This window comes from Lytechinus variegatus, chromosome 18, assembly GCF_018143015.1.
Source record: "Lytechinus variegatus isolate NC3 chromosome 18, Lvar_3.0, whole genome shotgun sequence".
Taxonomy (NCBI): Eukaryota; Metazoa; Echinodermata; class Echinoidea; order Temnopleuroida; family Toxopneustidae; genus Lytechinus; species Lytechinus variegatus.
This window is the reverse complement of record NC_054757.1, coordinates 11,417,488-11,432,119: the sequence shown is the minus strand read 5'-3', so window position 1 is coordinate 11,432,119 and position 14,632 is coordinate 11,417,488. Positions and strand designations below refer to the sequence as shown.

At 38.5% G+C, this 14,632-nt stretch overlaps 1 protein-coding gene across 1 annotated transcript; it reads right to left on the bottom strand.

Annotated features, from left to right (window-relative positions):
• Nucleotides 1-9,815: 9,815 nt before the first annotated feature.
• Nucleotides 9,816-14,099, bottom strand: LOC121432186. The gene has a single exon (XM_041630041.1). The coding sequence runs from the start codon at nt 14,097-14,099 to the stop codon at nt 9,816-9,818; it is 4,284 nt and encodes a 1,427-aa protein (XP_041485975.1).
• Between the last annotated feature and the right edge of the window lie 533 nt (nt 14,100-14,632).

Sequence of the window (14,632 nt, the reverse complement as noted above, 5' to 3'; positions counted from 1 at the left end):
CTATTGTGAAAAGATCGCGCTGCGACATTTTATGACTTTCATTTCAAGTCTTGCAGGAGTGCCCCCGCCCCCCGGGCTATATAGGGTTAAGGGGAATGTGAGTTATGATCAGTATTTTTTCATATCTTACATTTATGAATGTTTTGAATGTTTTGAATGTTTTTAAGTGTTGAATGTATTTTTGCATTGCATGCTCTTTGCACCTTAATCAGACTTCTTACTGGAAAATGAGATTAAAAAACTTGTATTCAAATCTGATAAAGAACTGATAGTGATGCAAATACATTTTGGTATTATCCAAATACTATGTTATAATTATGTACATTTTTCATGTAATGCACTCGAACTAGATTTTTTTACTCTTTACTTTTTGTTTATAGAATATCTTTAAGATATTTGATAATTTTAGACAAGTCGATAGTGGCAAATTCTTTGAATTTCCATGATTAAAAGTAGCCATTTTTAAAGCTGTCAGCTATGTTGCAATGTTATACAAATTGTGGTTTTGTGATAATAAAGTCTGGATGTTCACAATTCTTTCTCTTAAGCTGTATGTTTAATATGTGCATTGTCGAAATGATAGTAAAACTTTTTCTCTGTAATAATTTAATATAAAAGTGAATTTATTTCTTAATGATAATCGGCTACATGTAGAGACAGAAAAGATGAAGAATATTGTCTTTGAAATCAGATTTTACACACACAAAAGTGAACCCTCATATTATCCTTCTGAAGATAATAGTGACAAAATGTAGACAAATGAATGATAACATAATCCTCAAATTAGCACCTTTTGGAGTGATGTAAATTAATGAAATTGCACTTAACTGTATAAAATATAAATTACAAGAATAAACTGATGTTTTATTTCAGAAGAGAAAAGTAGTTGATTCAATTTATAATAAAACAAAGGCCTCTTCCTACCTCAAAAACACAAAAATATTAAAACAAAAGGTAAAGTAAAATAAAAAGAAAAGAACAAATTTGATTTATCACTGTAGCAATCTAGAAGGGGATTCTCATTAGTTAAAAAAAAATGTATGTTGAAAATGTTTGTTTACTTTGAATTGCTAGATTACATGAGATTTTGATTAATACCATTTGAGCTTTTATTGTTTGTTTATATAAATCCCTTTGGTAAGTTATCAATTTCCCTTACAATGTTTAAATATAAGGCCTATTTCTATCAACACGAAAGAAGCATATAATTTGGATTAATCTATATGTAAGGTGATATAATAAGTAAAGAAAAGGATGCATATTTTGCACTCACAGATGATTTTGTTTGGATACCAAAGTCCAAAGTCATCTTGAAGTTTTACTAATACACTACAGTTCATTACATTTGTGTGTTCTGCATTTTTATATTGATCAGAATTTAAAATCGACCAATGATCACTTTATTGACAGAAAAATTACTTTGACAAGAATGGAAGCCAAAATCCTCTTGATGTTTAAATAAGACATTACAGTACCAGTATAGTTGTGTGTGTAGTTTTATGTATTGATCAGAATTAGAATGCGATCAATATCTGTCTTCATGGACGGAAAAAAATGACTTCGAGCAGAAAGAAAATAGAATGACAAGCCAACTACGTGACTCTTCAAACACCAGTGTGACCTTTGACCCCCAGGGACTAAAGCGTACATGCCAGTATATACCTGACAATGACAGTTTACACATGACCAAGGTAAGTCGTTCTGTGGCATGATGGTAATCACATGACATTGTTCGTAGACTTACTTCAAGGACCCAGCCTCTGACAAATCATGGGGAAATTGAATCAATACGAAATTTGCAAAGGCCAATTGGCCCCCAATCCGTCCGTCGTGAGCGCCCGTCAGACTAATGCGATAAAAGTTCGGACAGCGCGAATTTGACCGAACTCGTGATGGTTATTTACTTCGGATCAGCGCAGTTCCAGTTTCCAACAATCCCAATTCCTAGACTCATAACAGGTCTCTTGATTGCTAAACCAAAGTAAATGACCTTTGTGAAGTTACATGTTTCAAAGTGAAAACACGTAGTTTACTTCTGGTTGGTTAGTCTACAAATTATTCCTCTCCTATAGACCTCCCAGACATGCCGGCGTCTATTACATAACACCCCCAGGCATGCAGCCGAGTGAAAGACATGAATCCCTTCTCTGTTCCGAGATTAGCCTTGATTTCCCCATGATTTGTCAATGAAGGGTCACTTTAATTTAAAAATCAAAGAGTCGAGTGTGAGATAGTCATATGCCAACATGCACATGACATTTAACGTACAATCTCATTGATTAATACGCAGTAGCGCATGGAGATGATCTGGGTTATATAACGCAAAGGTTAGCCATTGATCATACACTTGATTTTCATAATTATACAATGTAGTCAATGCAATCAATTGTCAAAAAAAAAATAAAGTGCACCTTTTAGTGACTCTTAAAATCATTGCTTAATTAATCGTTACTTGCGATTCTACTATTAACAAATGAGTGTACCTGTTATTTGAAAATCTAGGGGGGTGTTTCACAAAGATTTAATTCAGTCACATTAAAATTTCACTTGCATACGCTTTGTCAAAGGATAACATTAAGGCGACTGCACGCCTTTCGATTGGTCTGCTACTCAATTTTGGAATGAAACGTAGAATTTGATACTAATATTGAGACTTGGAATATCTTACTGTGTAATGTTCGAAATCATACGAATACCTATTTTCAAATCTGTGACTATACTATCACCCTTAGAATAAAAACAAATTAAATATCTAGTCATAATGATGTCATAGCAGTCGTACGATTGGCTACGATTTGAAACTGATTTGGCCTTTACTCCAAAATAAAGGCTTACAATCTTACAAAATGGTTATATTAGTGTTCTTTCAATTAATTTTAACCTCAAGTAAAATGATATGGTCCTTTCACACTTTCAGAAAATGAGCAAAATGCGATTTGTTCCAGAATCGGATCGCGAACAGTCGTAAGTGTGCAGTGGCCTTTAGTCTCATCTTCTTCGGGGCATACTCATCAATGAAATAATACATGCTTATCATGAGTGCCTTGGCCCTTGATCATTCTTCAAGTCACACTTATTTCTTAATGGGCTAGCTCCCTGTTGCATCTATAACTTTTCTCTAAAGGAAATTGATTTTATAAATGAGTTGGGTATATGCCTAAAAAAATGCAAATAGAATACAAATGAATGGGCATGTAAGCACCATTATTGCATATTTTCATTACATGCTTCCAGTAGTCTATGGATTAAGTGGCAGGTGTGTATAAGGGGGGGGGGTACAGGGGTTCAACCCCCCCCCCCCTCCAGATTTTTTTAAAACCTTTTTTTTTTTTGCTTGTCAAATTTTCATTCAACTTGAACCCCCCCTTCAAAAATCCTGCGTACGCTTATGTTAATTGGGATGTCACCACTCATGCAATCACACGTAATAATCATTACAACATACCATATGTGTAAACTATGAACTGGTCTGTTGCAAATATTCTTAATGCTTCTGCGAGTGAAGTTTTCATGAAGCAATTTAAGTGATTTCAATGAAATCCTTGCAGTAGATTGGCTAAAAGCAAATGTCTGATAATCACTGATAATCACTGATGAGAGTCGTCATGAAACCCCCTCCCATGATGTCCACTGACCTTTCTGACTGGATGTGTACATTTGTGTTATTATGATGTTGTGTTAGTATTTTTTTTCATAATGTCGAGTGTTGTACAGTACACAGATGATTCAGTATGCCAGTAAATGTCCTATGATCTTTGAAGGTTTCCATGGTGGAGAGAATATTGGAGGATTTTACGGTAAACACCATGTTTGTAGTCCTGAAAAGGACTTATTCTTTGATTGTCAATTGTAAATGTCCTGTTGCAATGATAAGGAGCTGAAATGAATCGTTAACATTTTGCAATGAGCCCTGGCTGTCGATGATGACTCTCTTCTGTCGTGGGCCTCGTCTTACAAAGAATTGTGATAAATCAGATCAACCATAACTATGGATGGCCAGCAACGTCAAGTACAAATCAGTTTAAAATATTTTCTATATAATTTGTATATTCATACATTCATCACTCTCTCGGAGATTCGGTGCGATTCTCTTTGTTTTATTAAGGAGGTTGTGCAAATTTCTAGTAGAAAAAAATACAGTTGAGATTGATTGGATCAGTCGTAACTTTTTGTAAGACGGGGCCCTGGGGAGCGTTTCATGGAAAGTTCAGTCAGTGATTTTCACTTGGATGTTATAAGCTACTGAAATGTGTAGATCGTGACTATGGGGCCAGAGATTACAATGCCACAGCTATAGACTATACCTTTGAAGATAAATTCCAGTTCTGGTAACAATTTCAAAATGACTTTTTACAGAATCTAATATAATGACCACCCAAGTGTCTGTATGAATTAAAAAATGTGTGCAAAAGGATTCTAGAAGAAATTGTGTAATTGCTGAGAAATAAGCAAAATAAGCGTGGATTCGGTCACTTCCGTTGGGTCTTTATTCCAGCAATAATAATACACTGTCCCACGTGTGCCTATCTGTGTTGGCGATCTTCAGTGTGAACGTATTTCAGCTTAGATTTTATGATTTCACCAAGTTCAGTTTATGTAACTGTACCAGATCTAGATCCATGATGATATAGTCATACTTAACCTTGGTTTTACAGACTTTCTTACGAAATTAGTGTTTTACTGCAACTACTATCATTTAGCTTAAATATACCCTATTTAAAAATGTTATTCACGTCATTGCAACAGGTGTTTAAATTTACTGTATCATCCATCATGTAGGATGATGAATTAGAGGTATATATGTCTAATATCTTCATGACCCACTGTTTATTTTCTAGAGGAATATGAGGCAAGTTGGACAGTCTGCTTGATGATCGCTTCAGGCTAGATGATCAGCGTACTTATCCACCATGAGCCTGGTAGTGGACCTGGTTACAACATGCAGATCGTTTCTTCAGTGGACCTGGTTACAACATGCAGATCAGTGGATTCTTCAGTGGACCTAGTGATTCCATCAAGTGGTTCCTTCAAGATGGCTTGGCACCTCTTCACAGGATACTTCAAACTTATTTAAAGTAAGTGTCCCATTTTTATGTAAAGTGTCCCATATGACATCCAATTTTATCAGAAAAATCACAATGGTCACTTCAGTTTTCCCAGTATTAGCAACATTTTCATGGATATGGCATAAGCATTTGCATTCTTTATGAATTATTGAAGAATTGAAGTGAAAATTGCTGAACAGAAAGATTTATTTGTTTTCATATCTTGCATAGATTGTGTTATTTAAGATCAATTCAGGTCCTCCTGAATTTGGATTTATGGGACTCCTTGCATAATAATTCCTGTTTCATTGAATTTGAAAGTGTATATCAGACTTTCAGGAGGGAATGATTACTACAGCCGCAGCGTTTAAAGGACAAGACCACCCCAACAAAAAATGTATTTGTTTAAAAAGAGAAAAATCCAACAAGCATAACACTGAAAATTTCATCAAAATCGGATGTAAAATACGAAAGTTATGACATTTTAAAGTTTTGCTTAATTTCACAAAACAGTTATATGCACATCCTGTTTGGTATGCAAATGAGGAGACTGATGACGTCACCCAATCACTATTTCTTTTGTATTTTATGATATGAAATATCCTTATTTTCTCCTTGTCAAGTGAAACAGTGATCAATTCCTTCATGAACATGTGGAGTTAAAGTAGAAATATATTGAAAATCGTAAAACTGGAGAATCATATATCACAATAAAGGAGAAAATAAGGAGAACACGATGGTGTACATCATTTATCATGGAGACGGATGAAACTCAGTTAATTGATAGTTTAAAGTTCTCTCTCTGGATGCTTCAAACACGCAGAATTACGTCCGCGAAATTGGGGATTTTTTATGACGTCACTGTCTGTACGAGAGGCGTGATTGGCTCTCCCACGTGAAGCTCCACTTGCATGCAAAACCTGTTGCAAGGGTACATTTTCTCCACATTGTCACTGAATACTTCGATCCCGAAATGATCGAAAGAAAACCCAGAATTTTATCTAGATTTGGATTTTCAAATTGATGATTTTGAGATGAAGAGAATGATGATGAAGTGAAACAACACAGTGACGTAGTGGAGGTAAATTGGGGGAATTACGCCGATGATGATGAAAATTCAACTTGCAACACAATCACAAGTAAAGTAATGTACATACCGATTCGCTACCAATTCATGCTGCTGGAAGTGCTAGCTACACCGCTCGGGCCAAATTGAATTCATGCTGAACATGAATAACCACATCCAGACAGTCTATCATAAGAAGGAAAATGATATAACTGTACTTACAAACAAGTGAATAATCCGAACCTGAAGGCAAATCAACTCAACGAATAGTACCAGACGATATGGCATATGCACTGACGATAAACTTCATCCGGCTGGATAGATTGTCACTCGTTCTGTTAGATGTAACTTTTATCTCATTAATTTGACAAAATTACGAAACTCGGGGAATTATTATTCTATATAAAAATATAGTAACATCTCTTATCATTTTTTGAATTACGATAAAACCTGTTTTGAAGGAAAACGTTGAGGTAAATTAAAATTAGATGTAAAAGATCATCCCATCATGCGTAGCATTACTAGTATGTGATCGTAAACAAACCATCACAACAACACATGCCGTATTGTTTGCTCGCCTTGCATTGGCTGAGACTGAGAGAATAGATCTATGCACGTTTTGCACAGCTCTCAATCAGCAAGGAAGGAATACGTGCATGTTTGCGATGGTTTGTTTGCAATGACATACAAGCTACGCATGTTGGGGGGGGGATTTAAAAGTAATTTTAGTTTATCTCAACGTTTTCCTTCAAAAGAGGTTTTATCGTAATACAAAAAAATAAGAGATGTTACTATATTTTTATATATATAAATAATTCCCCGAGTTTCGTAATTTTGTCAAATTAATGAGTTACAAATTACATAAACAGAACGAGTGACAATCTATCCCAGCCACATGAAGTTTATCGTCGGTGCATATCGTCTGCTGCTATTCGTTGAGTTGATTTGCTTTCAGCTAGGTTAATTCGGATTATTCACTTGTTTGTAAGTACAGTTATATCATTATTTTCCTTCTTATGATAGACTCTCTCTGGATGTGGTTATTCATTTTCATGGATTTAATTTGGCCCGCGCGGTGTACGTATAGCTACCACTTGTAGCAGCAGCTGCATGAGTTGGTAGCGAATCGGCATGTACATGACTTTACTTGTGATCGTCAGGCAAGTTGAATTTTCATCATAATCATCGGCATTGTTCCCCCATTATTTACCTCCAACTACCTCACTGTGTTGTTCACTTCATCATCATTCTCTTCATCTTTAAAATCATCAATTTGAAAATCCAAATATAGATAAAATTCTGGGTTTTCTTTCATTTCGTGATAGAAGTATTCAGTGACAGTGTGGAGAAAACGTACCCACGCAACAGGTTTTGCATGCAAGTGGAGCTTCACGTGGGAGAGCCAATCACGCCTCTCGTACAGACAGTGACGTCATCAAATTCCAGTCAATTCAGAGACCGATGCGAGGCATATTTCGGAGGGGCATTTTAGCGTTTTTCAATCGGCGATTTTCACCTTTTTGTATTATTTTCGGTATTTTTGAATGACCCACTGATGATCCCCACATCATTACCTTTCCATTGATATATAATAAGACCACATTCATAATCAATATATTTCTCCTTTAACATTGTTTAATACTATATGATTCAGTCAAATTGGTCCCTATGTTCAAATCTCTAAAAAATGAAATATTGTGTAATTCACACAATAAAAAAACAAAAGAAATAATGAGTGATGGACATCATCGACTGACTCATTTGCATGTGCATACAATATTTTACTGTGGTGGACTTGACCTTTAACTTTTCATTCTCCAGTCTGATCAACCAAATAAATTTGTTTTAACACCCCCCCCCCCTCTTTGAGCGTTCAGGGGCCCTGTTTCATTAAGAGTTACAACCAAGATAATTTTGCCATTATGATAACTACCATGGTAACTGGGCTCAACAGGCAAAAGATTTTCATGGTAGTTATCATAATGGCAAAGTTACCATGGCTGTGAGTCTTCGTGAAACAGGGCCCTGTTTATATATCGAACAAAAAAATTGTTTTTAAACTAACTCCCAAAATAATTAGCATATTCTGATATGGAGTCGAAAACGCAGCCCCACTAGCATTACCGGTTTATGCTGGCGAAAAAAGGCCAGCATAAATTGATAATAACAAGACCAGGATACAGTGAAAAGGTTAGGGGTTAGTGTTGTATAGTCTTGTGTTGTTCATGGCTTTGTGATGATGATGTTATGGTGTTGGTTACATGTGTCACTGTATCCTGGCCTTGTGCGCTCGGCTGCCTCCAACCTAGGCCTAGGTGAACCTCGCCTATATACCTGTCAAGTGTATGGGTGGTTTTGTGCACAGTTAGGAAAGGTTGACCACGTCTGGTGGAAATCATCATCAGGCTATGAATATTGATGAATTATTTGAAAGGGATGTGACCCTTGACCTGTCAATTCAGATTGGCTTATTCAAATGAATGGTGAATGGAATTCCCTGTTACTAGGTCCATGAAAAGAAAGTATTCATGAATCGGAATAGTGGCTATGGATAAAGGAGACATTTGAAAGGGATGCCACTCTTTGACCTGTCAGGCTTGCTTGATGCATCTTCTACCCAATTTGAAAGCATGTGTTGCTAATTTAATGGATTCTTGTTACTAGGCCCATAAGAAAGTATTGGAATAGTTCAGTCAATCCTTCCTTGAAGAAGTATTTTCAATGGGTGACACAACATTTGGTCTAGTCTTTATTATGTCATATCAGGGAGGGGAGCTTAAGATAACACCCTTCCTGGTACGACTATCACAACAACTACATCAACAATACAAAACAGAAAAGAGACGAAAATAGAGACAAAATTTGTAAAGTTACCTTAACACTTCTTTTTAATACGCAAAGAGCGCCCCCATGCGCTGACAAATATCGCACATGTACATGACATACCTCCCCCCTTAAAAGAAGAAAGTTATAGCAATTTAACTTTCCTTCATTTCAAGAAGCATGTTGAAATAATAACACTCAGAAGAACGAGTAATATGAAAACAAACACAATCCATCCAAGTGCATAGTCAAGACGTATCATTATAAACCTTTACAAAAAAGAGATGCAGAAAACTTCAGTCAATAACAAGCTGGTTTTACCTTTGGAATTCTAATATCACATGAAAAAAAAAAATATTCCAATACAACAAGGTGACTTAACTCTGCAAGACTTTTTTGTCTTTTTATATACATATATATATATAACCTTTCCATAGCAACATAAAAAATGAAATTAAGTCCTTCAATGCAAGAACTTTGATCCAGCTTCATGTTTACAAATGCAGAACCTGAAGAGAAAAAAAATAAATAAATGAAGAGAACAAGAGTTAGAATATGTAGACTTGTTAGAACAAAATGAATTGTTCCATGTAATTGATATATCGATTTTTTTTGTCATTAAAAGATAGTTATTAATAAACTATTATAGACATTCATCTCAAAACATTGCTTGACCACCTGGATAATGGAGTAAAAAGAAGAAAATCACTTTTCTTTTAAAATTATTGTTATTGTTAGTGTTATTTTTTTTTTATTATGTGAATACTAGTTAACGATCGGTTTGCAGCTTTCCGTTTTTTTTTTGTTGTCGTTTTTTTTTTTTATTATTGTTTTGTTTGTTGTTTCTAAGGAGGTTATCTGGCAATTGACTGTAGATTTGTCTAAACTCTAGAAAGCGCATCCGCAATAACATTGTCATTTCCTTTGATATGAGTCACGTTCAGCCCATAAGGCTGAAGAAACAGACTCCAACGGAACAGTCTCTGATTCTTGTTCCTAAACCTTTCGAGGAAGGTTAGTGGATTGTGATCCGTGAAAACGGTCACATCGGGGCAGCTACTCAAATACACATCAAAGTGTTGAACTGCCAGCACCAGACCTAGGCACTCCTTCTCTACCGTAGAGTATCTTTGCTGGTGTACATCAAGCTTCTTCGAAAAGTAGCTCACAGGTTTCATGAAACCCTCTTCATCCAACTGAAGGAGAACTGCACCAACTCCTACCTCACTTGCATCAGTGGCCAGTAGGAACGGATGCTCAAAGTTAGGAGCCTGCAACACAGGCTTTGAGATCAGAACAGCTTTCAATTTCTGAAAGGCAATCTCACAGGGTTTGGTCCAATCAAACTTAGTCCCCTTCTTGAGAAGATCTGTAAGAGGAACAACAATGTCACTGAAATTAGGAACAAACTTGCGGTAAAATCCACACATGCCCAGAAACCTCATCACCTCCTTCTTTGTGGAAGGGGCAGGGAAATCCACAATAGCTTGGACCTTTGCCTCTCGTGGGGCAACACATCCATGCCCTACTACATGACCCAAGTAAGTAACTGTCGCCTGCGCAAATTCACACTTTGACAAATTCACAACAAGTCCTGCCTTGGTCAATCTGACAAACACATCTCTCAAGCAAGTTAGATGATCTGACCAGGTATCACTAACTACTAGAATATCATCAAGATATACTACAACATTGTCAAGTCCTGCGATTACACAATTCATGAGCCGTTGAAATGTTGCTGGAGCATTCCGCATGCCAAAGGGCATAACCCGACACTGGAATAACCCCTGCGGGGTAACAAATGCAGAGATTTCCCTTGCCCTCTCTGTTAATGGCACCTGCCAATAACCTTTCATCAGATCCAGCTTTGTGATATACCTTGCATTGCCAATCTGATCAATGCAATCCTCAATACGAGGTAGCGGAAACGAGTCAGGTTTTGTTACAGCATTAACTTTCCTGTAGTCAATGCAAAAACGCTGACTCCCATCTGGTTTTGGAACAAGAACTACAGGTGAGCTCCAACAGCTCTGACTAGGCTCAATGACACCACATGCAAGCATATACTCAAGTTCCTTCCGCACCTGGCTCTTCTTTCTTGGATTCAAACGGTAGGGATGTTGTTTAATAGGCAGATGATCGCCTACATCAACATCATGAATAGCCTCTCCGGTATATCCCAACTTATCTCCACATACTTCAGGGTAATCAAGAAGTATTTGTACTACATCCTGCTGTTCAAAATCTGATAGATGACCCAATATCTTTGAGGGATTAGCCATCACATGTGAATTATTCACCTTTCCAGACATCCCTTCACCAATCTCCGCTTCCACTGGGATTTCAAGTTCTCCAGGAATATGTTCTGCTGCCTTTTCACAAACAACAGCAACTGTCGCCACCTCGCCACGATCATAATACTTCTTCAGCATATTAATGTGGCAAACCCTCTTTGTTTTTCTCCTGTCTGGAGTACTCACAAGATAGGTTTCCTTACCCAAGTTCTTCTCTACCACATAAGGCCCACTGAACTTAGCTCTGAGAGGTTCACCCTGGATGGGCAGTAACACAAGGACTTTGCTACCAGGCTCAAATGAGCGAGGTTCTGCCTTCTTATCTGCACGGGCCTTCATTACACCTTGAGACGACCTCAAATGTTCCCCCGCGAGTTCACACGCCCTCAAGAGTCTTTCACGAAATTGTGACACATAATCAAGCACATTCCCACTCTCCACCTCAGACTCTGACAACATGTGCTCCTTCACTACCTTGAGAGGACCTCTTGGCTCATGGCCAAACACAAGCTCAAATGGGGTGAATCCTGTAGATTCATTAGGAGTATCACGAGAAGCAAATAAGAGGAAAGGAATACCCTTTTCCCAGTCTCCAGTGTTCTCAGAGCAGTAAGACTTGATCATTGTCTTTAAGGTCTGATGGTATCTCTCAAGGGCACCCTGCGACTGTGGGTGGTAAGGTGATGAGTTCACCTGCTTGATTCCTAATTGATGCATCACTTCCTGGAATACACTAGATGTGAAATTAGAGCCCCTATCCGACTGGATGTCTTGAGGGAGTCCATAGCGTGTGAAAAACACCAAGAGGGCATCAATAACTGTCTTAGCCTTAATGTTCCTCAATGGAAAAGCTTCTGGAAAGCGTGTGGTTGAATCCATGACAGTAAGCAAGTACTGATAACCTGCCTTGGTTTTTGGCAATGGGCCAACACAATCTATCAATACACGGCTAAATGGTTCAGGAAAAACAGGAATTGGAATAAGTGGGGCTGGCTTGATGTGATGTTGTGGCTTGCCCACCACCTGACAGACATGACATGACTTACAATACTCAGACACACACTTCCTAAGCCCAGGCCAGTAGAAATGGGCCCTAATCCTGGCCACTGTCTTCCTCACACCTAGGTGTCCAGCAAGGGGAATATCATGAGCTAACCTTAGAATCTCTGCTCGATACTGGGGCGGGACAACAACCTGATCCACGGCCACCCAATCTTCATCAGCTGGGCGACCAGGAGGACACCATTTCCGCATCAACACACCAGACTTAATGTAATAACACTGTGAGACCTTCTCTGCCTCTCCTGCTGTCAGAGCAACATGATACAAACCTTTCAAGTCCGCAGCTGACTGTTGGGCTGCAATCAAGGCAGGCTGGCTGAAAATAGTCCTATCATCACCAGACTGACTATTCATACTCTCACTCAGATCTCTAAAAACTGTATCCCCTAAATCTATGTCACCACCATGTTCAACCTCTCTCTCATCTCGCCCTGCCATAGCCTGTGCCCTGGTAACCGCACAAGATGGAAAAATACCCGGGATAGCTGTTTTCAAAGCCTCTGTCTTGGAATCCACTACCGGCACGTCACTCAAAACAGTAGATGGCTGCACCTTACCTCCAGCCAAATCATTGCCAAGCAGCATTGTGATTCCCTTCATAGGCAATCGAGAAACAATGCCAACTGTCACTCTCCCAGAAACCAGCCCACTACAAAGTTCTACATCATACAGAGGAACAGATTTGAAACCTTCATTCACATCTTGGATCAGAGTTCTCATGCCCGTGAAACAAGATTCCAAGGATGACTCATCAGCAATTAATAACGTCTGAACAGAGCCAGTATCTCTCAAAATCACAACAGGAAATTCTTCACCATCAACAGTGAACTTCACCGTGCCATCAGAAATAAATTCCTTGTATCCTTCATCCACCCCATCATGAAACTTGTGCTTCACCCCATCAACACACACAGGGTCTCCCACACAAACCGTAGCCGGCCGAACAAAACCGCTGGCCTGGACTTTATTCTGACCAGTATTCTTGTCCTTTAGTTTCTGACAGTGAGAAATAAGGTGCCCATCCTTCTTACAGTATGCACAAAACAACCTGCCCTCAGGTCTAACACCATTAGACTGGCTACCACCACTCAACTTACTCTTTGGTGACTTTGACCTCTCCACGTCCTTATGTAACGTCTCGGACCTACTCCAACCAAAACCACTCGCTAACGGACTAGGAGGTTGAAGCTGCGACGCGCTACTTCTATGTGACAATTCATACCCATCTGCCAACATTGCTGCATTTCTGACACTAACAACAGCATGATCATTCATGTATGTTTTAACATCACGGGACATGCATCTTGTGAACTCATCAATTAAAACAACCTCACGCAGTGATTCATATGTCATCTCAATTCTCAGAGACCGGATCCATCTATCAAATGCAACCTCTTTGCGACGTGCAAACTCAACACAAGTCTCTACAGGATCCCTCTTGAGATCACGAAACATCTGACGGTATGCCTCTGGGACTAGCTCAAATGCCTGAAGGATGGCATCTTTCATTTTCCAATAATCAAAAGCATGATCATAGCTCAATGCAGACACGACAGACTGTGCCTTGCCTGAAATGACTTGCTGAATGAGCAAAGCCCAGTCACTTTCAGGCCATTCCATTTTCCTAGCCACCCTCTCAAACAAAAGAAAGAACGAGTCTAAATCAGTCTCATCATACTGTGGAATAAGCTTTACCCTGGCAGAGAACCCAGCTTCCATCGACCTTTTCTCTCTCTCACCCAACTGCCCACTCTGAGACACCATTTCACTATGACGCATCATCTCAAACTCCAGTCGCTTCCTTTCCATTTCCCTCTCATGCTCAGCAGCTACTGTTCAGCCTATCTCTTCTTTCTTCTAGTTCAATCTGAGCCAGTGCAAGCCGTACCCCATCACTGTCAAGTTTAGTTCTGTCATCACAATCATCAGAATCACCACTCACACTTTCAGGCATCAATTCCGCACGGGCCGCAATAGCAGAAAATAGCTCTGCCTTAGTCTTCAAACCCGAAAGATCTAGCAACATTTTTCGTCCAACCGCTATCAGATCATCTTTACGCAGCTGACGCAAGCGAACGAGTGTAAGGTCTTCCTCCAAAAATGTATCTGCGTTAAACTGTGCCATATTTCTCTATCAAGTAAAGTGACAGAAGGAATATAACAAAAAGAAAGAAAGAAGATCCAGCAATATTTAGGAGACCTTTTACACTGTCTAAAAAAAAAAAAATCATGAAAATGTCATGTGATGAAGTTTCTAAACCAAAACTAGCTTAGGCCAAGTATGATCCAGTCTAATAACAAGAGACAAAAAAAAGTCACACCAAAAACTCCTCTAGAATGGC

Coding starts and splice junctions, on each gene's coding strand:
- LOC121432186 (XM_041630041.1), bottom strand. CDS start 14,099: ATGGAAAGGAAGCGACTGGAGTTTGAGATGATGCGTCATAGTGAAATG.